This window comes from Gavia stellata, chromosome 32 (genome assembly GCF_030936135.1).
Source record: "Gavia stellata isolate bGavSte3 chromosome 32, bGavSte3.hap2, whole genome shotgun sequence".
NCBI classification, from domain to species: Eukaryota; Metazoa; Chordata; class Aves; order Gaviiformes; family Gaviidae; genus Gavia; species Gavia stellata.
Genome location: NC_082625.1, coordinates 1,410,210 through 1,436,618, shown reverse-complemented (window position 1 = coordinate 1,436,618; position 26,409 = coordinate 1,410,210). Strand labels below are relative to the sequence as shown.

Genomic DNA, 26,409 nt, shown 5'->3' with positions numbered 1-26,409 from the left:
TACTGTCCCCGGGACCACAGGGCCAGGGCTGGTTCCCTGCAGACAGTGCCCTCCCCGGGGCCACTGGTCCCCCCTCGCCCTCCCGCACCGGCCGTGGCCTCTCCTGGGTGCGAGGAGCAGAGGGTGCGGGAGAGATTTCTGGGGCGAGGCCAGGGAAAAGGGAGCGCTGGGAAACTGGGACACGCAGGCCTTGGGAAACCCAGCGAGACCAGCACCACCGTGGCCGTGCCCTGGAGCAGCAGCAGCAGCGCGTCAATCGATGGCAAGAGGAAAGACCTCGGCCCGGCTGGGGGTACCAGGTAACCCAAAACACCCACCCCTGCCTCGGCGCGGCACCCTGCCACAGCGCTGCCGGCCCTGGGGGCTCTGCAGAGCCCAAGGCTCGCCCCACGCCCGGCTGCCCTGCCTGCACGCACCCCGAGCTCAGGCAGGGCTGCAGGCAGAGGTGCGGAGCGCTCTCCCTTTCTCCATTTCATTTAGTTTCTCTGCTTGGGTTTGGCTGGTCGGGGCCAGCTCTCATCTCTGCCCCTCCTGAACACACGCTGGTCTTCAAGGGAGTTTCTTTTATCCCATTTCCCTCCTGAGAGCGACAGTCCTGGTACCATCTATTCCTGCACCGCTTGCCCGAGGAGAGGGCAGGGTCCCGCTGCTGCCAGGACCCCACAGCCCAGGGCGTTTTTAAACATTTCTCTCTACAACGTATTTCTACAAGCGGCCGCCTGTCTGGTATCTCACTCTTCTGGGCAGTTACTGCACAAAGGAGGGAAGAGTCAGGTTGTTTTGGTTTGTTGTTGTTTGTTCCCTTGTTGTGTTTTATTTCTTTGGAAACGAAAAGAAATGAAGGGGGTTATTTATTTCTTTTTAATTTATTTTGTCATATTTTTGTAAAACCTGCAGAAATGCAATAAAAATATATTTCAACAAGCCTGAGGCATGGGCTAAGTTATTACCTGCAGCGGCTTGCACAGGGCATCTGCTCAGGGGACAAGGCTCAGGTCTCCTGTCCCTAGGGAAGGTGGAAGGGGACACTGGGGATGTTGTCATCCTTCACAATCCTCTAATGCAGGGCAAAGCTTGGAGACGGCGACACAAGGCCAAACCCCGCCGGCGCGATTCGATGCCAAGCGCCCTCCAGCAGCCACACCGCGGCTCTCGCGCGTATTGTCAGGTAGAGGAAGAACGAAGAAAGTTATAATCCTCTAAATTCTGCAAATTTATTATACACAGTATCAAACATGGAATAGTTTAAAAATAAATGCAAAAAAAAAATCCAATGGCCATGACATTCAGCTAACAGTGTATTTACAGTCACTCCACGAGGGCAGTCCATCTGCCAACATGCAGCTTTCAGGAAAACCCACCTTCTCCCAGCCCCACAAGACAATATATTTGCAAAGGAGGAAAATTCAAGTTGCAAAGACAAGTTGGAAGTAACACAGACTCACAAGCTCGGTGCTGCGTCGCAAAAAAAAGCCTGGGATTGTGTGTGCTGAACGGACCGGAGGAGTTAAAAGCGGTTGCGGACGACAGAAAGCTCCGAGCCGCTCGCAGACACCCAGCCGTGATGCGCAACTGGCCAAGGACGGGGTGGTTTAACTAAAAATACCCAGTGAAGCCTGTTAATGGCACACTGTGCGCCGGTTCATAAGAAATGAATGCATTTGGAAATCAGCACAACCGTAGCACAGACAGCGCGGTGACTCAGCTCTGACCATCCATTCAGATTTCATCCTATTTCTTACAGTAAGCTGTTAGTCATCCCATGTCCCCACAGCCCTGAGAGCCATCGTTAGGGAACGAACCAGAGAGCTAGTCCTGCTCTCCGCCGGCTCACTCCGCTGCCTCGACGCTCCCCAGCCCCTCACCCCTTTTCATACTCACACATCCATGCCGCTTATCAAAGCAGGGGACAGTATTCGACCTGTTAGACTGTCCAGTATCGTGTGTCTCAAAAAAAATAAAAGCACGGTGTGCATTTAACAGCAACATGCCAGGGATTACAGCACTGCGATTCACTGAGGAGCGAACAGGGAGGAGTTGTCCTGGGGATGTCTGTGGAGCTGGTAGCAACCAGGCAAGTCGCTAGCCAAATAAAGTTTGCTTCGGTCATGAAGGTGAGGAAATTAAAAGCAGAATTAGAGCACAAAGAGCACAATTACCACCCTTGTTGTGCATAAGGCTGCACAAAGCAGCTTCGCTTTCCCACAGGGCTGGTGAGCCGAGGAGTGGAGCTGTCTCTCGCCTCCGAACGCTGCTGAGGAGTTGGTTAGGGGAAGGGGAACAAGAGCGGCCGACAACCTGTGGAAAACCTTGTCTGTGACCGCAGCGACAAATGCTGGTCTGCAGGCGTGCCTGCTCACCCTGCCTCACCGACTGATTCAGCAAGGAATTCACCATAGGAAAAAAATCCTGATTTGAAATAGGGTCAAGTTTTAGCAGTGCTGCCCTTCGATCTCGCCAGCTGGATGCTTACTTTCAGGTTTACATCAGCAAAGCTTGGAACTCTACCACAAAGGTTAAAGCCACCCAGACTCCTCAAAAAGCATCAAGACCGCCAATAAGGCTTTTTTTTAATTCCTAGAACAACCCAATTCTAAAAAATCACATATGTAGGGAGCCTTAGTTCTTCATACTTGGGGACACACTAGGCAAGTTTTGCTTTTAAAAACAGAATCTCAGTGTTAAAGAGAATTTGAAAGCTGGTATTTCATTCCATGTTCTTCCCCGCAGGCCAGGTTCAGCCTTTTCAATATCTAGAAGATGGTGTTTTTCCCCAGTAGTTAAAAAAAGATGAGGTTCTAGAAGTCCTATCTCCTCCCTGACATTAAACTCTCAAGATGACACACATCTTTTATATAAAATACAACTCAGCTGCCAGCACACGCGTTTCAGGGTGAGCTCTGCAAGCCGATGCTGCAATAGTAAGTCATTTAGCATAGCCCGGATGCAGCCATTAGACCCATAAGTAAGCTGTCAGCTGGCATAGCCAGTCCACCTCGATAGCCTGCTGACTCAGCCTCTTTTGGCGATTACTAGCCGCAAACATCCCAGATCAGCTGTCAGCCGAGACCCCAGGGCTGCCCTCTCTGCTGTCAGGGCACAGACGTCGTGAACCAGCAGCAGAGGAACCCGAAAGCGCAGTCAGTGCGGCGTGAAGGTCAGTCAGTGCTTAACCGAAGCCATGATGCAATACCCCCTTGCAGGCACAGCAGCCAGCACATCCTCTGCACTGCTCCCAAAAATACCCTTCGCTGCTCCCAGGTAAATGCAACCCTCTCTTCTTTAAAGAAAAGGATTTCCCACTCCCTGTTACACATCCAAAAACATAAAGACAAAACCTGACACGGGGAGAGATCAGCTGGAAGCTCTCTGGTCACGGTCAGTGTGTCGCACAATTCCTCGGCTGCCAAGCTGATGTCATCAATCCTGGAACACTAATTAGTTTTTCTATTATAGATACGCAGGTCTTTTTTAGAAGTCTTAAAAACAAAAAAATGAAGCTAGTGGTATACAAGCAAGCTGGGAAACAGTAAGTGGTAACATAGCTGATAGCTGCACTGTTAGAAAAAGTCCAAGACTCCTGCTTAGTCTTTGCCCTTAAGGCCAGTGTCAAGGAGCTCACCAAAAAATAAAGCTTTGAAGTTACAGCTATTATAACTACCTAGTACAGAGTGAAAATTTTAAGACTCATGTTCAGCATGTTCAAAATTTGCCTGACAGGAAACAGTCCAAACACCGACAACTGAACTGCCGCGTAAGGCACGCGCTGGAGAGGGAAGGAAACCCATCTTCCAGCCTATCCTACTCCAAAGCCAACTTCACAGCCTTCCCCATCGGAGCTGTCGGTACAACCCCGAACAACTGCGCGCACGTGGAGTTCACCAACAGCTTGGCACGTTCACCAGGATGACAGAAAACAGCGGTCGGGTGAAGCGTGTCCTTTGGATTCATCACAACCCGGCTCAGCAACCAGCTCCTAACAGTCATTGGGACACGCATCCCAGACATCCAGACCAGTACGCTGCTGGTGCTTCAGGTCTTGCCAAGGCTAAGAAAACAAGTCTTTTTTTTTTTTTTTTTAAAATCACATCTAACATATCTAAATGATTCTAAAAGCCTGTCCTCTTACATTGAAATGCATCTAAGTGCATCCTCTTAGTGAAATGCATCTAAAAAAACCTTCTGCCCACCTTAAATACTCCTGTGGTAGAGTTTAAACCCAGGACAACCTCGGTCCAGGCTGAGCCGCAGCCCCAGGCAGATGGGGAGCCGAGCAGCTCCCTTCCTCCCCTCCCGCTCTGGGTCTCCATCCTGCCGCTCGCTGCTCTTTGTAGCACAATGTGGTTTCAGGGCTTTGTCAAAGAAAACTTTCGCGCATGCTTGCAAACTCCACAAGCTTTGCGAACAGTCCTCCACAGCTTGCCAGCTTCGTACAGAAACCAAAAGCTTTCCAGGCACAGGTTGTGCTGCATTCTGCACTTCCCGGTGTTCATCGGTTGGAAGGGACCCCGGGAGGTCGCCTCCAGCCTCCTGCTCAAAGCACAGGCGACACCCAACGCAGAGCCCGTTGCTCAGGGCATCGATCGTTAGGTCTCGAAAAAACTTCCAAGAAATTTCCAAGAAACAGGCAACACCGTGAAAGCCGAACATGCCAACGTTACCTGACTGAACGTACTCTGACAAAATGAACTGACCCAGCAAACTCCAGGAGCCAACCATCAGTGCAAACACACCCAGACCTTGCTGCTCAGACGCAGTTACCTGTCCCCTCAGCTGTGAATTCACAGAACACGTTAAAGTCTATCCTTTCTTTCAACGTTTTCCCACCTCTAACTCTTATGGGAGTATTTATTTACCTATTTCTCCCCTAAAAAAAGAAGTGATCATATGCTATCAAGAATTAACCTCAACAAAACTTTAGTTTCCCTGCACATCAGTCACTAGTGTATTTTTATGTTAGAAAAAGGCGGTGCCTAACTTTTTTATATTCTAAACTTACACAGCATACATCTAATTGCTCACATTGGGCACAAGCTCCAGCGCTGTTTAATATGGGACAGACGCCTGCCAACAGGACAGTCTGCTGGAAGGGGCTGCTCCTAGATGGACTCATCACCCCCGAGATCAAGAAACATGTTTCTGCTACTTTGACTTTTGAGAAGAGATGCACTATTCAACTAAAAAAAAAAAAAAAAAATTCTGATCTCCCACAAGTATCTCAAGTTTTCATTAAAAAACCCAAACTGTTAGTGTACATTGGTAACAGAAACAATAAAAATACCACTATGCAGACATATACAAAAAACCCCTGAGGGTCACTAAATCTCAGTCACTTTGTAACGAGAGAGTTGGAAGTCAGAGGAGCTAGGTATTATACAAACAGTGCGGGCAGCAAAAACCCAGGGTTTCTTTTTTTAAACATTTTTATGTTGTTTTCAATGCACTAAGGCACCAGGAAGTCACAGTTAGGCAAGTAAGATCTTCCATGCAACATTCAAACCCGATACACTTACCATGTATTAAACAGACGCGAATAGAGGATCGAAGTGCAATAGCTTGAGGACAGCACTCTTAAGCCAGCGGCAGCATGGAAAGCGAGTCAGAGAAGGAAGGAGGAAGGAAGGGAGCTCTCGCTTCAGAGCGGATGGGATGCAGAAAGACTCACTGTGGGTGTCAGAAATCCACACTGCTTGCACACAACCACCAATGCAAAAAAAAAAACCACCAGTGACACTTAAAGTCACGTCCCTTTGACGACCTGTTTGTCCGTAACTTCAGAACTACTTTAAAAAGGCAACTGTCTTTTACCTCCTAAAAACATCTGAAATATTTCAAAGGCTCCCGTAACCAACAAGATCATTTTTAAAAGACACGGAGGGAACAAAGACGGGGGTTTACAACAGGAAGGAACTGCCAACTCTCTTTAATAGTACATCACTCTGTCTAGCAGAGAAGTCAGCAAAGCTCACCTTGCCATATCAATCAAGAATTATACAGCATTTTACAACTTTAAAGCACTGTACAAACATTACTGCAAGGTTGCAGCTCTCAAGCTTTGCTAAACACACAAATTGGTCACACTTTACCACCAGCTGCACGTTCGTTTCCTCTTCTGGTATCTCACAGCTCTTCAAAGGATTCTTCAGTTTCAGCTTCAGATAATCCCTGCCAGGCCGGATGCTAATGCGGCACCTTCAGTCGACGTCTTGCACTTTGCACAAAAGCACTTTTTGACAGCGTTAACTCTGGGAGGAGTCCTCTTGCAATTGCCAGTACATCACACGGAAACCCAAGTATATTTTATCTTCACCAACACAGTTGGCATTTTCAACGTCATTCCAGTAATTTGGAGGTTACTGCCTTAGCAAAAAGGTAACGTTTTTTGAGGCAGATACAAAGTTCTAAACTACTCAGTGTTAAGTTAAATTCACTCACTGCATCAGAAATTTGGTGCCTAACATACATTTAAAAATGCAACATGAGCTGTGTCCTGCTTTTCCTAAGGTTCTGCCTTGCAACATAAGGTCGTCAGCAACAGCTTATCTCCCTTCGTGTTCCCTTCGCCCCCAAACCTGAACACGTGGCATCCCCCGGTTGGACAGGGGTGCTGTGGAGAAGGGGACGGCAGAAACCCTCAAAGCTCACGGCCACTGCAGCCACTCCCAACGAGGCTTATCCAGGATCTCTAGGAAAACATGCGTGCGATTTCTTGAATTGGTGTTTAGGATTCGTCAACGAGGAAAAAACACAGCTATAAATGCAACAATTTAAACTAACACAGTGTGAAGTCAGCTTCTTACGTTAAAGCAGACAAGACATCATTACTAAGCTACACCTTTCCTGTTCCCTTCAGGTGACGATGCTCGTTTCCTTTTAGTCTCTGAACCTCTGAATCCACCTAGACGACTTACGGGTCTCCATTTTGGCTCTTTCCGAAGAGTCAGTGAAGGGTTACAGGCAACAGGCACTGAACTGTCACAGTCCAAAAGAGATTGGTCTTCATCAGAGACCATGGAAGCTCACATTTTGATCAACTCCAAGTCCTGGACTCCATTCCAGACAGGCTGATATCGCAGGAAAATACAACGTACCATTATTCAGAGCCGGCAGTTGAGAGAGAGAACTAGGTCTAGCTGCCGAGGTGCTCCCAGACTTATCCAGCCAAGCGCTGCCTGCAGGGTGCCTACCCAACTCCATTCCATCAGCTGTTGCTTAAATACGTGGTTGATCAAATACTCAGAATAGGCCAAGAGTATCCTTTTATTCCAACGGAGAAGTTGCACACAGCAGTCCGTTCAAGACCAAGAGACGGTTAGAATTTAAGAGCAACAAAAGCAACACACCTTTCACTTGAATTCTCCATGACCACCGATGCATGAGATAATGTAACGCTGCCAAATGACCGTGGCCCTTACAGAACAGACCAAAAGAATACAACTGATGTATCAAGTTGACAACACGTTTGCTAAGATCAACAGAACCCTAAATGACACCCATGATTTTTAATAGTGCGGTGCCAGTTTCAGAATATTTGCGAAAAATAGTGAGGCCCCACACTTATGGCTGGACTGGGCACATCCAAAGAAGAGTTAACCACTTGTAATACGTCAACGGGTACATGAATCGGGAAGCCGATACCACCGCAGGGTTCTGTAATAACCCACGTCTCCCACCCAGGCTCCCATAACTAGATCTGGTTGATTAGGTAACAGATTCAACAAAACCTGTGAAAGTGACAGTGTATATTTTTAGAAAGGAGGAACTAAGGTTATACTACATCATTTACTGAATGGTTCCACCACTGCTCCGTAAGTTTTACGGCATAAATAAAAAATGGAGAGAAGAAAATAAATACATTGGCTCCTATGAAGTCAGAAGTGGTTTGGGCTGCATAGTGGAGGGGTGAGAGATGGGGGCAAGGGGCAAAATTTACACACTTTGAGACAAAACAGGAAGCGCCTGCAAAGTAGAGGAGAAAGCCAAGAGTTTAAGTGTCCTCGTTCATATCCTGGCTGTCTGTCCGAGCGATTTTCCGTGGTGGTGCCGAATTCTCACCTTCTATTTCCACTTGCTCTTGATCTCTCTTCTTTGCTGCATTCTGTTTGGACAGAGAAAGCCACAGTGAAACTCTCCAAAGCCTCAGATTCTGGTGGGACCTAGTGTTGGTAGAACAAATTCTTGCTTGTACAAGGTTTGGATGGAATACTGTGCTGCGATGACCTAACAGGCACACTGGAACAAACACTGAAGAGGGATTTTGCTCAAAGCCAAAAGGTGCTCCTTCTAGATTGTTCTTCAAATTTGAGGGTGGGACTAAAACACCAATCATTGATCTTGACACCTTTTATTTATAGATCTCAAATATTGCGTAAACATGAGCAAGATACTCTTTCCCACTGCTCTGAGTCAGTCCTTGAACTTACCAAAATCTCCCAGAACCTTCTGTCACATACAAATACTTTCTCTTCAGCTTCAAGGTTCCTTATAATTTTGCCTCTCTCCACGTTCTTCCGCAACCTCTGCTCTGCCCATGATTACACTCACTGCTTTGACAGTGTACTTCGCCTTGTTCCAAGTGCTCCCAACCCAGGTATCCCAGCTTCCTAGTCTCAAACGCTAGCTAGAGCACGCTAATTTGTGTGTTCCTCATACGAGAACTCAGATTTTGTACCCGAGGTACTTAAACAGCCTCATTGGCGCATTCACATTCTGCACAAGCTCATCCGTCTTCTCCTAACAGTCCTGGGAGGTAAGAGCAGCTTTACGCTAGCTGTAAAGCAGATGCTGAGGCATGGGGAGACCAATTCGTCAAGATCACAAAGGAAAACTGCAGTAAGTGGGAGATGTAACTGCAGACTCCCAAGTTCTAGGCTAAACACGGAGTTAATGTCCTTTAAATTGAAAGGGAAGAAAAAGTTGTGGGTTGTTTGTTTGTTTTTTTTAAAGTAGTGTTGTGCAGAGACAGTCTCCTTAAACTATCTTTTGCTGAAGTGCAGCTCGCACTTTCTTTTAATTAATCTTCAATACCTTGATTGTGATCAACATTCAGATCAATTAGCCCAAATCAGCAAATCAAGACAAAATGTTAATATTAAGAAAACACAACCATACCTTTTTGTCCCACTGCTGATGTAAATAACGCAAAAGTATATTTGTCTTTTCTGTTACTATGACTGCGAAAAAAAAAAGAGAGAGAGAGAAACACACTGAGGTCATTTTAAAGATAACTTTTAAAACGGTGCAGTAATCACCACATTACTTCACGTACTGAGCACGGTCCTTTTTAATAAGAGGACAGTATGCAGGAACACCAATCGCTTAATAAGGATAGAGGAACAGCACAAAAACAATAACTAGACATACACTGCTAATCACTGTGGTGATAATTCAAAAATATCACCTCTCTGAAGTTTAAAATAAGGGGTATCATGTGTATGCCAGATTTCCAATATTAGAACAGAATAAAGTTATTAAAAACCTCAAACTTTAGTGGGGCAGACTTACTTTGTTCAGACGGATATTCTCTCGTGGGAAGATACACCGATGGTCTTCTATTCTGTAGAAGAATTAGAACAATTACAGAACGAAGACAGCAAAAAGGTGATTTTTAACCCAACCACAGCTAAACCAACCAAAAGACATAGGGTACAAAGGCATTGTGATATTCTGCCCTATTACATGACACTGTGTGGCTACAGCTTTTTAAAAACACACATAGAAAGAAGAAGGTCCATTTCTCATGTGTTTTTCAGAGCATAAGACTACTACTAAAGAATGCATATATAAAGAAAGCACCACAGATGTGGTTTGGCTGATGTGATGACGCATTCCTCATCAAAGCAGGCAGGAAGTTTTCCTTGCCAATCTCAACTCATGAACTATCAGCTGTGATCATACATGTTTTTTTAAGAAACAAAATGCTCATTTCAAGTTTATTTCACTCTAGCATCCTTTGAGCTGTGCAAGAAAACCTTCCCCCCAAAGCACCAGGACGTGGCAATACTTACTGATGCTTTACATACAGAATCCGCATGGAATCTGCTGAAGTTGCTTTTGTTGTAGACTGGTAATCCTTTCAAAAAATCTGCCTAAAAAGACACAGAATACAAAGATGTAGGTGAGGAATGAAAGAGCAATATTCTGGTTGTTGTTTGCTTTGCGCTGATTCTCGAAGGAGTCACTCAGATCATTAAGATAAACAACTACAGGAACTGAAGTATGGTGCCAGGTCCCAGCTAGCGAGATGGCTGCTGGATACTGAAACCCACCCAAAACTGTTTTTGTAAAGTAAGCCAAGCCCCAGCTTCTGCATTTGACTCATTATATCCCCAAAGTTCAGTAATTCAGTTAGAAAGCTGCTAATTAAATATCTTTTGGCATATAGGTGATTAAAAAGAGGAATGTGTCCAACTGGGTGAGCTCTGACAGAAGGAAGATTTGCACCACACAGATACAAACACTGCTGAGGTAGCAGACCAGAATTCACAGTAATTTACCAGCACAAATCACGACATCACATGAGAAATTCTGCTGCAGCTACGCTGATGTCTGAAGTCCTTGAATACGACACCATACCAAAACAGTTGCTCTTTCTCCTTCCCAGTTAACATTCTCTGTCACAGACCAAGGCTGGTTCCACAGAGCAACGAAAGCCTACACGACCTCAAAAGCCCAATCCTTATCACACACTTATCAGCCTGGCCCAACTTTATTTCCTTTTTGAAGGATCACATCCCTACATGCGTCAAGGCTACTGGTACATCAGAAAAAAACAAGAACAACCCAACTTTTGCTGGAATCGGTTAGATGACCACTCACAAAAAAAAACGTTGATCGCACAGGCCAGCAAAGCGATTTGCTAACCAGCCGTGGGAACCCTGCAGAGCCTTCTCCGTTTAATTAAGCCGTAGCAGCATGAAACAGGAATTTCCTTCTCCAAAGTGAAAAAGGAAGGCGGGAGGAGAACATTACAGGGTCAGGAGAAAAACGAGCTTGAAAGTGTGTTGGAGCCTCTCTACTCTCTAGCAGAGACAAAGGAAGATGCCCAGCAATGTCTTTAAAGTAAAGAGAAAATGGGTAATAAATATAAGATGTACCTGTGCGATAAGCAGAGGAGAGAGAGGCCCTGAGATGGTCCCTTCGAAGTCATTAGACCAGCTATCTGTATCGTAATGATACTTGCTTAAAGATTCAAAGCCTGTTACACCGAACACTAAAGGATTCTGCTCCGGGACATACATCACCTTCTTTATAAGCAATTTTAAAAGGACAGTAAAGCAGCAGATGAGAAGTCATTTAATTTCAGTGTTAGAAGCAACAAATAAATGGACACTACTGCTACAAAACAGCTAGGTTGGAAGACATTGTTTTCATTTAAATAGAAGCCATTATTTTTATTAACACTGCATCTTTAATTCAAAACAAAGAGCTATAATTAGCCAAACCAGAAAATATTATTCATACTTTTGTTCTTAAGAAGAACTCTACCGACTTACTAGTTTCCACATTCAACCCTTCCCCTGCTCCTGGTTTTAGAAATAATCTTGTTACAATACTGGACTCGGGGTTCAAACAGCGAATTGTGAATTTCTCTTGCCCGTCTTAACCCCCACAGGACCAACACTATTTCCTTGTGCCTTCACTGCCTTCGATCACAAGTTCTCCAGGACAGAGCCCATCGCTCGCTCGTCTGTGTAACGTCCATACCACGGCTGAGCTCAGGAATTACGGCAGGATCTTCTGGCTCTGCTATAACAGAAGCCCACAGTTTCGGACTGCGTTGTGCTCTCAGCTCGCCACTTCCCACGCCTGCCCCGATGGATTTCTCTCTTCATCTGTTCACACCGACACCCACCGTCGGCACCGATCAGCCAACACGTACGCTACCTGAGGACTCCCAGACTGAAAAGGACGGGGAACCCTTTAACAACTTCTGAAGGTGCAGCCAGACAGAGTTTTCTCCACATAGCCCAGATTTAAGAATCACTAATTATATTACTCTGTTTAGAAGGATTGAGGTTCTTTAAAAATATCCTGTTACATTTCAAAGCATCTCACCTTCCCATTACATTAAATTTGCAGGCTTTTTATGACAAAGTAACCTGCTCTGGGACACCAGCCTAATCCAGAGACAGACATGTCCTTGATTTCTTTCATTGCAGCAAAAGCCTAACAACTACTTGGTTTTAATACCACTTATAAGAATGGAAAATAACTGCTCTTATTTAGGAGCAGACAACTTCAAGTAACTCTTCAATAAGCTACAGCTCACCCCAAGTTTCTCATGCCAGACTATTCCCTACTTTCCCGCCAGGGATTTGGTGCAGCAGAGCCCACGTTTCCCTGGGAAGAGCCTGGGCGAGTGGGATCACAGCTCTCACCAGGGGTTCTGCAGTCTTTTAACAGACTTTTACAGCACAGCAAGTTACATCCAGTAAGTTGCAAAAATACTGTTAAAATTTTCAGTCAAAATGCAATTTAAATGGTGAATGCGGGGGTTTTTTCCCCCCTCTCTACCATATAAACAACTGAAGCAGGATATATGCCAGCTAAGTGCAGACTTGCAAGCAGGAAAGGTTACTACACTCAAGACAACACCTGGAGACCTCAGCTCGAACAGCCACGAACATCCCAGGCTCTCGGCCATCACCTTTCCTTTTCTCAGGCCAGCAGTCGCTTGGGTGGACCAGCCCCAGCCCCGCCAGCAGTGCCCACTGCCCAGCCAGAACTTAGCTAGAGCAGAACAACAGGGACACCGAAACGACTCAGAACGGGAGACGGACATTTCTCCAACCCACACTCCAGCCAGCACGTTAAGCAGTTATCAGCAGTTCAGCTGAAAAGTCTGGCTGTCAGTGACACAGACTATCCCTCTGATAACGATAATCCTGCTGGATACGCGCATATTTCGGCAGTTATCTGCTGAGACGATCTCAGAAATTACCAAAAAGGCTCCCTCAGGGGAATTGCCTGGAATCATACTCCTGGATATTCAGAATTAGACAATACTCCAAGTGCAATGATCCTTATCTGCTCCAAGGGCACCAGACAAATAAGCCCCAGCAGGTCACTGCCGTGTTTGCGCACCTATCACACAAGGCAACACCGAGTCATACCTCCCGTATAACGTCACATGAGGAAACGTTCCCCCCAGTGTGCCTTCTGCCACTCTTTAACCAAGGAAAGCGCACCCCAGCCAAGCTAACGAAGCTGATGGAGCGTCCTGTGTGGAAGTGAAAAACCAGCACCCGAACTGAGCGGATGCCTCGTTTCCTTTGGGGAAAGGCAAAGCTCAAAAAAACCCAACAAAACAAGCGCGATTAAGCAACCTCAGAAGACAACACTGGTTCCTTCTATGATGTGGGAAGTGAGGCAGAAATAAGATGCATCTACTGTTCTTGTGTCAACAAGGGTGCTCAGCTTCCTAGGAAGACCGCAGTCCTCATCTAAAAGCAGAAAAGTGAAAAAACCCATATATACGTGCCCCATTCTCAGCTTTTGAAGGGAGCTGCAGTAACGACGCTCAGAAAGACGAGGCCCAGCACACGCATGCTGAAAGCAGGGCTCTGTCCCAGCATGATGCATGCACACGTGGACGTGGGTTAGAAGAAAACCACTAACACAGGCTTGGGAACGGCCACCTAAGCTCTCGGCCACGGTATGCCTGTACAGGGAGACCACAGGGACACCACTGGTTTTCCCTTAGTTAAGGAGCTGGCGGAGGGGCAGAAGGAAAACCCTCTTTCTCTGAAAATTACGTCGCTACAAAAGGGAGGGAGGGAGACTGGAAGCCTCTTGGCTGTGCCAGCCGCTGCCAAACGCTCAGGCATCAGACCAAGTCCCTGTTGCTGCTTAGGGGGCACAGAAAGGGTTGAACAACCTCCACAGCCGCCAGCCCCCTTAGTGCAACCCCCAGCCCTGGGGACGGGGGAGCACCCTGCACCTCAGAGATGCCCCAATTTTCCCCTTCTGCCCCCCAGCCGTGGGGGCAGAGGAAACACCCCACTCCCTGGCAGTGCCCCCGCTGCTCTCAGACCCCCATCCCTGAGAGTGGGGAAGACCCCAAACCCTGGGGGAGCCCGAACCCTCCAGCCGTGGTGGGGAATAGCCCACACCCTGAAGTAACACAGCCCCCCCCAGTCACTAGAAGGGGGAACCCCCCCAGCCCCCCTCATCCCCGCACCCCCAGAGAAAGGGTGCATCCCCAGCTTAGGGTGTCCCTACCCTCCTTAGCCCCCCACCCCCGGGGAGGAGTCCCGCCATCTTAGGGTGCTACAGCCCTCCGCCCCTTGGGGTGTAGGACACCCCCGGCAACAACCCTCCGCCCCCCCCCCCCGTCGCTAGGGACGCGCAACACCCCCGGCCCGGGGTGCCCCGGCCCGCCGCAACCCGCCGTCCCACAGGGTGGGGCACCCCCCACCTCAGGGGGCCCAGCCCTCGGCCGAGGCCCCCGCAGCCGCACCGCCCTCCCACCTCCGCCGAGGCCCCGGGCGGGGACGCCGGAGGGTGCGGGCCCTGCAGGGCCGGAGGCGGCCGCGGGCCCCCCTTCCCCGGGCGGGGTGGGGCAGCGGGGCGCGGCCGGCGGGGCAGCAGCGGCGGCGGCGGGGCCCCACGGGCCGCGCTCCCCTCACAGGGCCGGGCCGGGGGCGCCGCCATTTCGGGCGGGGGGCGCGAGGCACCTACCATCTTCGCCGCCACCAGCCGTGAGGAGCCGCCCCTCCCCCGCCGCCGCGCCTCAACCCACCCACTACCTCCGCTGTCCGCCCCGTCCCTATTGGCCAGCGCTGCGCCACTCTCGTCTTCTATTGGGCGCCGCGCCCGTCACTCAGCGCGGCGCTGAGGAGCGTGAGTTAGGTTGAGGCAGGAAATACCCGCTCGGAAGGTCCGGGGGGAGTGTAGGGGGGGGGGGGGTGTGTGCAGAGCGGGAGGACCCGGATGTGGCGGCGGCCGCGGGGCACTCTGGGAGATGTAGTCCGTGCCCCGATTCCCCTCGGCCCTCGTTAATGAAGGCACTGTTCATTACGTGGCAGGAACCGGGCGGTTAATTAGCAGAACAGCGGCCAGGAGAAGGCAATTCCTCCCCTCCACCCCAGCCCCAGCCTGGGGCTGCAGCCCAGAACCAGGCCCCTGCTCCTGAAGCGCCTCAGGGGGACGGAGGAGCAGAGTAGGCAGAAGCCGGCGTAAATTAACACCAAAGTCCCCTCCGCACCCTAATTCTGCGCTCGTGCCATCCTTCCGAAGGCTCCCGAGCAGCTGCGACCCCGCAACAAGCCAGCTTTCCTCCCCCCGTTCAGTTTGCATCAACAATTAGCGCAGGAAGTTGAAGGCGAGTCGCGGGGCTTTAATGACAGCTCATGTTTTCACAAGTTTATCTCTGAATCACACACACAAACCGGCAATAATTTTACAATTTAAAAAGCAGCCGTTAAACGAGGCCCTCGGAGGCCGCCCTCAAGCCAGCACGATTCCTCACATGCTCCAGCCATGAAAGGGACAGTCGGTCGCTGCCGCTCGGCACAGCCTCCCTCAGCACAGACGCTCAGGCCAGGTCAGTCCAAAGCCACGGCCAGCTCTAGGGCTCGATTCTGGCTCGCCCCACGCCAAATCGATCTCGCGGGCAGAGCCCTCAGTGGCTCAGAGACTTCCTGCCCTTCAGCATACGCCGGAGGATAACCTCGATGCCAGCCGGCGTGCTGATGCGCTTGATCCAGCCGTGGGTCCGTTTGCGCTTGCGGTTGTTCGGCTGATACTCGTTCCCGCGCGCTTTTGTGCGGATCTGCTGGTGGTTCCAGGAAGACGGCGGGCCGGCGAGGCCGGGGCAGGCGCCTGCGGGCTTGAAGGAGAGATGGCTTCCGAGAGGCAGCTCCAGGGAACTTGAGAGGACTGAGGCTGTTCGGAGCTGGAAAGGACAGGCTCCAGCTTGCCCCAGCAGAAAAAATCTTTGGAAAAACAAAAAAAAAAAACGAGAGAAGTGAGAAGCGAGAGCCTGGCGCTGCCGCTGACAGGCAAATAAAGGGCTTTTCTGCAGCCATGAGGGACGGGGCTGACCCTGTCACCTTCCTCCCCCAGCCCAGGGCCCGCTCACCCCCCACTGTCCCCTCGGGGGGTAACGCCACACTCCGCCCGCCCTCAGCCCTCCCCGGGCAGGCGGCGACCGCCGTTACCTGCCGCCAACAGCCCGCGGCCAGAGACGGCCCAGCGCCGCCATCGCCCTCGGCCCGCCCTGACAACACCGTCCTCCCAACAACACCGCCTCCTATTGGCTCCCTCCTCCCGGCCAATCACGACCGGCGGGGAACGCGCATGTGCGCTGGGCGGGAGGGGCACGCACGTACAACGCAGCGGGCCGCAAGGGCCGATGGGGCGTGTAGTCCTGCAGAGGCCGGGCCCGCCGCGCTGTTACCATGGCAACGGCCGCGGGGTACGGCCTGGGCCCCCCGGGCTGGCGAAGCGCCGAGGCCTCCTGCAACGGGGGGGGACTCGTCCCTGTCACAAGCCGCTAACAGGGCAAAAGCCGCCTCTACAGGGTAATTTATTCCTCGCCAGCACAGTTCTGCCGGCATCAGCTCCGGCATTTGCGCCCCTCCGGGGCGGGAGGGCCAGGCCAGGCCCAGGGCCCTGCCACCACAGGGGGCCCGCGCCGCCGCCCTCCCTGCCCGGCCTCCTCGCAGCTCTTCTTCTCGCCCCTGAGGGGTGTGCTGCGGCTGCCCCCAAAATTGGCACCACAGGCAGCGTGGTGGAGCGGCCATCCATTTTTGGAAGCCCCGTCGGGCACCGCAACTGGCCTGGTAGAGGGTAAAGCGGTGCTGGGACCGGCACCGGACTCTGATCGCCTTCCTCCTCTTACGTATATTACGTGTATAGAGCAGCAGCATGTAGGATGTGCCAAGGCACCTACAGCCTCCGCCCGTTCCTGAGTAGGTGAATGTGATTTATCTGTGTTTTACAGAGCAGGAGAATGAGGTGCAGGAGGATGAGGAAGAGGAGGATGAGGAGGGCCGGCTGGGGGGTCCGAGGGTGAGTCACCGGTAACCCAGGATCTCAGCCCCCCTCGCTGTCTGCTCTGGTCATGGAAAAGATCCTTCAGATTGCTTTGCTGGAGCCAAGCCCAGCCGTATCACCAAGAGCCGGCACCAGCTCCGGGGTTTTTCTGCACTGGTGCGTTGCGTTCCCGCCAGAAGTCAGCCCGTCGGGGTGAGGGGATGCGACTGCAGTCCTCCCAAACCCATGGCTGTGAAAATAAACCCCAGAGACACTCGTGATTTTATGTTTGTCTTCCTGTCCCGGCCCCCGGGGTCTGCGCGTTCATGCCTTCGGTGCATGGTCACCCATGCTGAGCTCCGACCCGCTCGTGGCACTGACACGCTCATGGCCTCTGGGAAGCTGCAAATATAAGAATGGTGAGAAAAAGGGTAAAAGGTGAAAAAGGAACTCGGTAACTCGTCCCACTGGAAGGGGCAAAAAACCAGGGCGAGTCCTCGCGCTCCCCCGGCTCCTGGCAGGCTCCCCACGGGCGGGCGGCGGGGCTGCGCTGGGTCTTGCTTTGACTGGCAAGTCTCCTTGTCTGTCACGCCGAGAGCCCTCCTCTTTAGGAGGGATTTAAGGGGCTTTCTATGGCTATAGACTACAAGGACAAATAGCACCCCCAAACCCCAGAGCTCAGTTATGAAGCTGCTCGTGGGGAGAAGATGGAAGGAGCGATTTCGGTCTAAAGCAGATGAGCTGAGCTGAAGGCATTGCTCCAGCCTTCCCACCAGACAGGCAAAAAAATGTAATCGGAGGAGCTGAAAAGCTGAGCAGCCTGCCAGCGCTGGCACCCTGCATCCTGCACAGGCTCCCGCCGCCTCGGGCATCTCTGCCTCTCCCCCGTTTGCCTCCTGCAAGATTTAAGCCTTTCATTTGCAATCTCGACTCCTGACAATCCTTGTCAATAAATGAGGTGAGCATCCTCTTCTGTCTCTCTCTCTCTCTTTGTGCAGAGAACTGGGAGCACAAGCTGTGATGTAGGGCGTGCGCTGAAGCGGAGGGGAGGAAGGTGCTCTGCACGGGGAGCAAAATGGCCAAAAGATGTGGTTTTTTCGAAGCTGATGGTGGGAAGGGATTTGAGAGGCGTTAGATGGGATTGCAGGGAGAGAAGGGGAGACGGTAGCCTCGCAGCAGCACGGCATTGCTTGCGCTGAAATAACCCTGTTATATTGAGCGTGCTTTGAGCGTGGGGTTATAAAAAGCTGCCCAGCGATAAAACTTAAGGGACGGCTTCTGTTGTGATGCAATTGCAGTAAATGATTGCTGGCTCAGACCGAAGACCTGCTGTTGCTATGTGCGTGTCAAATCTGCTTGGATTTTCGGTTGGAGATCGAGGGGGCACCTGCACGCATCGCTGCCCGGCAGAGGGGGCAGGGTTTTTCTTCTTCTCCTGCCTCCTTGCAATGGTTTCTTCCAGCTTGCTGCTGGAGGACGTTTGCTGCCGGAGGAATCCAGCCGGCTTTTCTGCGGCTATGCGATCAGGGGCGATCCCCTCAGAAATCCAGGAGGTTTGGGAAATGGAGGGGGTTAAGCGGGATTTCGGTCGCGGAGGTCAGGCACAGGTTACTCCGCTGTGCATTGCATAATCTTTTGTTTCTCAAGGTCTTCTTCCTTCCTAAAGAGAGACGTGTGGCAGGCGGCCAGCCGCGGCTCCAGGCTGCCGTATGTCTTGCAGATGCTCTGCTTTCCCTGCCATGCCGTTTCTTGACTGAATGCGATTTGTCTGCGTCCCGTGGGGCCCTTTGGCGAAGTCCTGGTGCCTGCGGATGGGGACCAGTCCTCCCCCTCCTGGGAGGCTGCATCCCTGCCTGTGCTGAGGCTTTCAGGGCTGCCTCCTTGGTTTTCTATTTGTACAACTGATAAAGCTTTCCTGACTACTTACTCCTGCCTGTCCCGATAAAGCTGCTATAATTGTATCAGGATGGGGAAGCCAGGCATAACAGAATAAATCGAGGTGCTTGCCACCAGCTCAAGTGGCTTTTTCACATTCCCCCAGAGGGAAGTTGACTTTGCAGGACCGAGACTAAGCGGCATAAACATTTTCTTGCCTGTATCTGAGATCAGTGCTTAAACAGTCGTTCTCTTTATGTGTTTCTCGATGCTGCAGTTTCTCCACTTTGCAGAGAGTGAATGACTGGGGGAGGCTGGGAAGAGCATAACAATATTTGCCCATTCCTCAGGAGTGTCGTGTGTCATCATTAATACTCGTGAGCCCCGGAGGGAAGGGATTAGAGCTGAACAAATTATTATGGCAGGTCGGATTCTGGCTGCAGCACATCTCATGCTCCTCTCTGGCACCTCTCCTCCGAGGATTTGCAAGAAATTAGCAGATATCAAGTCCCTGCTACTCCCTGCGAGGGTCCAGGTCTGGGTGCAGGGAGGGGGACGGAGGTGCTGAGTGGTGATGGGACTCGCTGGGTTATAGGGAGGTTCGTGGCCATTGGCTCTGGCGCTGACTCCGGCTGCCCCTGCAGCAGATGATGCTCTTGGCTCGCTTATTGGGGCCAAATGTTTACCAGGACTTCTCTCGGCAAGGAGGGGCTCACTGCTGCCCTGGGGGCTGTCATGGAGAAATGCTCCTGCCCATAATTCAAGGTCTCCCCAGCGGGGAGGGGACAGGAGGAGGAGATTTGTGTCATTCCCAGCACCCTGGATGTTTGGGACATCGGCTGTCCCCAGCGCTGTGTGCAGGGACCCAGCGGGGACGGGATCACGGTGGGAGGCAGGACCAGGAGGCTGTTTGGGGCAGGGGAGACCCTCTGCTCTGCAGGGATGGCAAGGGAAGACCCAGCTTGGCTGGCCCGTCCCTGCGTGGCCGTAAGCGTGCCCACACCGTGATGTCGCATCCCTGGGGCAGATGTGGTACGAGCGCTGCCCTGATACACCACCCCCCCGGCTCCGTGTCAGCCCCACGGGCTCCGTGTCAGCCCCACGTGGCTGCCCGTCACGTTACCCCGTCGGGCTTTCCGCCCTCCACCCTGCCACATCGCGTCTCGTCCCATTTTTCTCCAGCTGTGACATGGTGCCATCAAGTTGTATAAAATCTGAGGCGCTGCAGCCCCAAGTAGGTCAGTAAGTTGTTTTTCCGCAACCAGGTTATTCATCGCAGCAGCAGGGAGGGTGAAGCCAGAGGACTCTGCGTGGGTGCTGCGGGACAAGGTCTGGACCTGGGCAATAAATTATCCTCCAAGGGATTAATCTCCAGCATTCCTCGAGCATCCCCTCTCTGCTGATAGCGGTTTCTTGGGGGCAGCCATGATTTTCGGGGGGACCGGGACATGGGTATCAGTTCAGGGCGATGCTGTCCTCCTTCCCAAGCCTGCAACGCGTCCTTGGCCTCACGGGACACGGGGGCTGGCGGCAGGTTCACGCCGCGCCTGACTCATTGTTGTGCCTGGCCTTATGTAACCGGTGCCGAAATCTCGCTCTCTGCTGGGGGCGGCGATGGAAGGTAGCTGGGATGGAGGGGGGGGGGGAAGCAGCTCATCGCCATGGTTACCAGCATCTTTGCAAAGTTCTTCGCATCCATCTGGTTTCATTTTCAGCCCTTTTCATCTCGCGGAGGGAACATCCCTTGATGTTTCTGGCTGCATCAGCCACAGCAGACGGCGTGGTGGGTTAGAGGAGGCGCGTGGGAGGTGGGAGACGGGCGCGCTTTGCCTCCCAGCCCCTGAGATGAAGCCTGACATCGAATCGAGTCTTTTAACCTCCTGGCCCTCCATTTCCCACCTAGCCACTGAACGGCTCGACCGGGATGCGCTCTCTGATGGGATTCGGGTGGTGTTTTCTCAGTCCGATACCCAGCAGGGATTGCCGCGTCCTGGACCACAAGCTCCAGCCTGGGCATATCCGAGCGGAGGCATCTCAGCTCCGGGAGCCAGGCCCTGCCCTGCTGAATAGCCCCCACCTCTTGCAGCGGGATCCGGGCTCATACCCAGAGCCGATGAGGCTGGAGGGCGGCTCCGTGGCCCGAGCCTGGGCTCCTGGATCTGCCTGCAGAGCTCCTGACTGCCAGAGCCTTCCAGCAAATCAATTCTGGAAATGAACAGGATGGACTGATTGAGTTAATCCTGAGAAGTTAATCAATGTCGAGGCGGTTTGGCCAGAAGTCCTGTTTATAATCCATACAGAGATCATTAGTACCTTGTGAAATGGAGGCACAGCACAAAGCCAGGCTTTATGGAAATCAGAGGCAGAATCATGTCCGGGTCCCGCAGGCTGAGCCCGGGGGAAGCGTACCCAGTGCAGGTGCAGGATGCGGCCTGCCAGCTGTGGGCAGAGCTTATGGAGAGCTCGCAGTCATGCTCGTGGGGACTGCGAGGCTCAGGGTCTGCCTGGTTTCCCCTCTCCCCCCGGGTTTTCCGCCTGCCCCATCTCTCTGTTCAGCATTAGCAGCTCAGAGCTGCTTGGGGGTCAAGAGCAGCCCGAACCTGGCACCAAGCTGGTGCTCGACAACACGGCAAGAGCAGTGGTGTGTCCGTCCCAGTGCAAAAGCAGCTGGGCATCTTCCAGCCAGGGCTCCAGCCAGCCTGGTGCCCAGCTCCTCAGGCTCATCACCCATCTGGAAGTGTGGCTCAGCAGAACAGACCGGCCCCTTGCCAGCGAGGTCTGGATTTGGCCTCTCCTTCCCAGGGCTCTGAGACCTCCTGCTCTTGCTCATCAGCTTGGATGGGTCCATCCCCAGAGGAGCGAAGGGAGCCCAGTGGGTGACACAGCTGTTTAGCAGGGTGCTCGGCCAGGCTGCGGGGAGCAGGGGGCTGCTGGAAAGCTCTCGGTGCAGCCGGATTCTGCATGGATGTACTTGTGTCCAGAAGTGAGATCACCAACATAAACCCAGGCACCAAACCGCAGAGAGCTGGGACTGCCATGCCCCGCAACGGGGGGAGCCCCCGGGGAGCTCCCCGGCCAGCGATGAGGAGAAGGAGCACCCAGGACCGGCTTTGCTGCATTTCCAGTCCCTGCAATTCAGCACCCAGAGCCTTGCACGGAGTTTGCGTGGGAGTCGGGCCACTGTCCTCGGCAGAGCCGGGTGAGAATCAAACGCTGGCTGCAGTCCCAAGAGCTGGCAGCGCTCCCCGGATAAGCCGCTCCGGCTTTGCCAAAGGAACTGTTACCCGGACCGCCTGCCTGGAGCGAACAGGCTGGTTTTTCCCGGGGAAACCCGCGAGCTGTGCATTGGGCTGGGGCCGGAGCGTGCGGGGTCCCCACCGGCCAGTGGCTCTTGCCAGAGCCCAGCCAGTCCCCAGGAGCGTGTGGGGGCCAGGCTGGGCACGTTGGGGTCCGTAGGGGTCTCTGAGGGGAGCGCGGTGTTGGCTTCCCCAAATATAGTGAACGATAAAAGCCGCAGCGAGGGAGGCCTGCGCTCCCAGCCTGCCTCCGTCCCTTGCTTTGTTTTGCATGGTCTGCCAGCAAAGCGCCCGCAATCCTGCCGGGTGCACTTGAAGGGATTGTTTGGAGATCTGAGGGGGCTGCTCCTGACAGCGTCACTGGGATTTAGATGTTTAATTCCCCTCTGGGAATGCATTTGTCCTTCTCCTCCCCTCCGCAGGGGTCATGGTCGGTACCCACAGCCACCTCTCGGGGGGCAGCTGGTCCCCCCTCCTGCAGGGACAGCCCCTTTGTGCAGCGCCCGCTCCAAATCTCATTGCCCATCGGCATCAATAATTCACCATGTTTAGCTTCATCAATAATAAATGCGCATCAAGCTGCCAGCCAGGGGAGGCAGGGACCTCCCCAGCCTCCTCCGCAGCTACCCTCGGCACCGCCGGGACGGCGTCGGGCTCTGGTCCCGGCACCGACGTCCCCGGTGCCACCAGCCTTTCCTACCTCCCATCTGCCTTTGCTCGCGTCTGGCTTCACTCTCAGCCGGGCTCGGTGGTCCCGGCATCCACAGCCCTCTCCCAAAGTCACCCGAGCGCATCTGGAAGAGCAAATGTCAAGGAATGAGCCTTGGGGACAGCAAGGACAGTGCCACGTCCCCCCAGCCCTCAAGGTGCCGGGGGGGGATGTGGGGAGGGGGTTTCCCACCCCCCAAGCAGGTACTGGGTCACTGCCCACCCCCCCCCAGTTCTTTTGCCATATTATTTTCAGCCTTGGTTTGTGGAGTGATTTTAATTAAAACCTTCATCTCCAACCCCTGTAATTTCCATCTCTCACTATTTGTGTTGGTGGTTTAGACTGGAGCTACATCTATATATTTAATTGGTATAAATAATGCATTTTCATAGCTGAATCTTTCCTTAGCTCCATACTTGGTGCCAGAAATAGCATTTTCATTTCAAACAGGCTTTCCTTTGCGCGTTCCTTCCCTTGGCCGCAGCAGATCCCTTCTCGGAGGCCCATGGCTGCGTGCTGGGGACGACATGGGTTTGCAGCCACTTGAGTTCATCTCTGCCAGGCCAGCGTACGTCGCACCGGCTCAGTGACAGGGACGTGGCCCAAACAAAGCTGGACGGGGAGTGCTGGGTCCATCTTTGATCTGAAACAGAAGCCCGTTTGCAGGTGGCTGAGGAGGGCTGTGCATTTGGGATGCACCACGTTCATCCCCCGATGCATCCCCAGAGGCACGTTCTGCCCTCAGTCATGCTGCTGCGGCTTTTCCCGGGGCTGGCAGCAAAGCAGGGGGGGACAGGGCTGTTCCCTGGTCCCCTGTGCTGCAGCCAGGACCCCCAACAGGTCCCCACTGGGTGCTGGAGCTGATGACTGGCCCCCCTTCTCCTGCCCCCCCTCTTGCCTTCATTGCAGGGAGCATAATGCTGAACAGCATCACCGATGGGCTCCTCTGCTGCCTGATGGGCAAGACGACAAACGCCGTGGGGCCACTGGACAGCGTTGAGTCCAGCAACGGCTACACCTTCATGGAGGTGAAGCCGGGGAGGATCCTGCGGGTCAGGCACAGCATGCCCACCCGCCCGGCCCTGGAGGGGCCCGAGGAGACCCAGCCCGGGGGGCCGGAGCGGGGCACGGTGCACTGCAAACGCAAGATCACCGTCTACCGCAACGGGCAGCTGGTGATCGAGAACCTGGGGGATGCCGTCCGCTCCGAGATTCTGCACTGCCAGAACAGCTCGGGGGAACCCAACAGCACGGTGGAGCTGGAGCTCTCCGACGTGGCCGGCCAAGCTCCTGCCCAGGGTCCTGCCGGCACACCGGGATGCGGCACACGGGAAGCAGCCACTGCCCCTGGCAAGCGTCGGAAGCGTAAACCCAAGAAAGTCGTCAACATTGACTGCAAGAAGCAGATCACAAGCTGCAAAGGGACGCACAGCGACGTGGTCCTCTTCTTCATCCACGGCGTGGGCGGCTCGCTGGACATCTGGAAGGAGCAGCTGGACTTCTTTACCAAGCTGGGCTACGAAGTGGTGGCTCCCGACCTGGCCGGCCACGGCTGCAGCTCGGCTCCCCAAATTGCCGCCGCATACACCTTCTACGCACTGGCGGAGGACATGAGGGCCGTCTTCAAGCGCTACGCGAAGAAGAGGAATATCTTGATAGGACACTCGTACGGGTAAGGGACCAGGGGGTCCCAGGGGGGAAGGGATGGATTCATCCCCCGCCCCGTCCTCTCCTTGGCAGCAAATGCCCAACAAATCCTGCACTTGGGGGGGGTGAGAAGCAGAGGAGGGGTGTGCGGTTTCCCATTCTGGGTTTATCCCTCAGCTCTGATCTCCTATGTCCTCTTGGTGCGTGTCCCTGGGTCCAGCTAATCCCAGAGCCCATCCTCCAGCAGGGAAGCTGGCAGAGCACAGCCTATAAATAGAGTAAACCCAAGAAAGTCAATTAGATGGAGACTAAGCAGTGCAGAGAGCAGGGCTGGGAGGAGAGGGGACCGGAGACAGGCTCCGACCTGGGCAGGATTAGATCAGAAGGACAAGGCTGGTCCAGGCCGGCGGGCACCCAAGTGAGTCCCAGCACCCTGCTTTGCTCTGCACAGGAGCGAAACCTGAGCTCAGCCCCTCTGCCCGTGCTCTGCGGGGCACCGGCTGGTGGGTTTGACTGGAGTTACCCTGCCCCGGAAAGGGGGGGCATGGGTCAAATGAGGGGGTGTAGCCTGTGCTCTGGCCATGGATCCTTAGGATCTGCCTTGGGATGCAGCATCCTCCGGTGCCACGGGGTCAGAGCGTGGCCCCCATGTCTGTCTCTCCCCGCAGGGTGTCCTTCTGCACCTTCCTCGCCCACGAGTACCCAGACCTGGTCCATAAGGTGATCATGATCAACGGAGGGGGCCCGACGGCGCTGGAGCCCAGCCTCTGCTCCATCTTCAACATGCCCACCTGCGTGCTGCACTGCCTGTCCCCGTGCCTGGCCTGGAGCTTCCTCAAGTGAGTGGCCGTCCTGGCACCGCGGCACTGGGGAGGGTTGTCCCTGGTCAACCTGGCTTCCAGCCGCCACGGGCAGGGACACGGCGTCCTGCCAGCAGCGTCCCCCACACTCCCGTGCCCCTGATGCTGAGGCACCGCGCTGGGCTAACCTTCTGCCCGTGCCGGCTCCGTCCCGCAGGGCTGGCTTCGCTCGCCAAGGTGCCAAAGAGAAGCAGCTGCTGAAGGAAGGCAACGCCTTCAACGTGTCCTCCTTCGTGCTGCGCGCCATGATGAGCGGGCAGTACTGGCCGGAGGGCGACGAGGTTTACCACGCGGAGCTGGCCGTGCCTGTGCTCCTGGTCCACGGCATGCACGACAAGTTTGTCCCTGTGGAAGAGGATCAGCGAATGGCTGAGGTAGGGGCTGGGGAGGGTGGGCGAGGGCTGGGGTCTGCCTCCCAGCACACAGCGACGCTCGTCCCGGTGCTGACGCCTGCCGCTGGCACCATCTCCCTCCAGATCCTGCTGATCGCCTTCCTGAAGGTGATCGATGAGGGCAGCCACATGGTGATGATGGAGTGTCCCGAGACGGTGAACACGCTGCTCCACGAGTTCGTCCTGTGGGAGCCTGAGACGCCAGCTGGGGACGGGCAAGGGGAGAAGAAATAAGGCATCGGGACGCGGTGACCGGGCTGCTCCGATGGGAGAGATGTTTCAGAGAAGAGAGGGGTTTGCGAGAGCGGAGGGGTGCAGCGGAGGCTGCCCTCACCGGGAGCTCAACCGATTTTCTTTCCCGGCCGCGTTGGAGGCTGGTAGCGGAGCGCAGAGGCTCCCCTGGGCAGGGGTGCGTGGGGCCGGCAGCGGGAACACGGCAGACCTGGTCCCCGTCCCCTCGGGGATGGCATGGCAGCCGCTGGAGCGTTTTCATCCTGTTTCTTTGTAGTATTATTTTCCTCACACAGCGACTCCCCTGGGGACACAGAGGAGGTGGCTGCGGGGAGACTGGTCCCACCTGCAGCAAAACGGGAAGGACTCGGAGGGGTTCCTTCAGGGAGAGCATGTCGGCTCCGGCACCTTCCCGGCCA

The 26,409-nt window shown here is 53.5% G+C and overlaps 3 protein-coding genes across 3 annotated transcripts; 1 reads left to right on the top strand and 2 right to left on the bottom strand.

The window, feature by feature from the left end:
• Positions 1-7,242: 7,242 nt before the first annotated feature.
• On the bottom strand, positions 7,243-14,707 carry DDA1 (DET1 and DDB1 associated 1). The gene is made up of 5 exons (XM_059832014.1): positions 14,683-14,707; positions 10,008-10,088; positions 9,505-9,556; positions 9,112-9,173; positions 7,243-8,098 (listed from the first exon to the last, which is right to left on the bottom strand). The coding sequence occupies exons 1-5, from the start codon at positions 14,683-14,685 to the stop codon at positions 7,988-7,990; spliced, it is 309 nt and encodes a 102-aa protein (XP_059687997.1). The 5' UTR covers positions 14,686-14,707; the 3' UTR covers positions 7,243-7,987.
• A 612-nt stretch (positions 14,708-15,319) lies between these two features.
• On the bottom strand, positions 15,320-16,210 carry MRPL34 (mitochondrial ribosomal protein L34). The gene is made up of 2 exons (XM_059832013.1): positions 16,164-16,210; positions 15,320-15,938 (listed from the first exon to the last, which is right to left on the bottom strand). Exons 1-2 carry the CDS (start codon positions 16,205-16,207, stop codon positions 15,626-15,628), a joined length of 357 nt encoding a protein of 118 aa, XP_059687996.1. The 5' UTR covers positions 16,208-16,210; the 3' UTR covers positions 15,320-15,625.
• Positions 16,211-23,777: 7,567 nt separating this feature from the next.
• ABHD8 (abhydrolase domain containing 8) lies at positions 23,778-25,993 on the top strand. The gene is made up of 4 exons (XM_059831979.1): positions 23,778-24,532; positions 25,176-25,346; positions 25,525-25,741; positions 25,844-25,993. Exons 1-4 carry the CDS (start codon positions 23,778-23,780, stop codon positions 25,991-25,993), a joined length of 1,293 nt encoding a protein of 430 aa, XP_059687962.1.
• Positions 25,994-26,409: the final 416 nt, after the last annotated feature.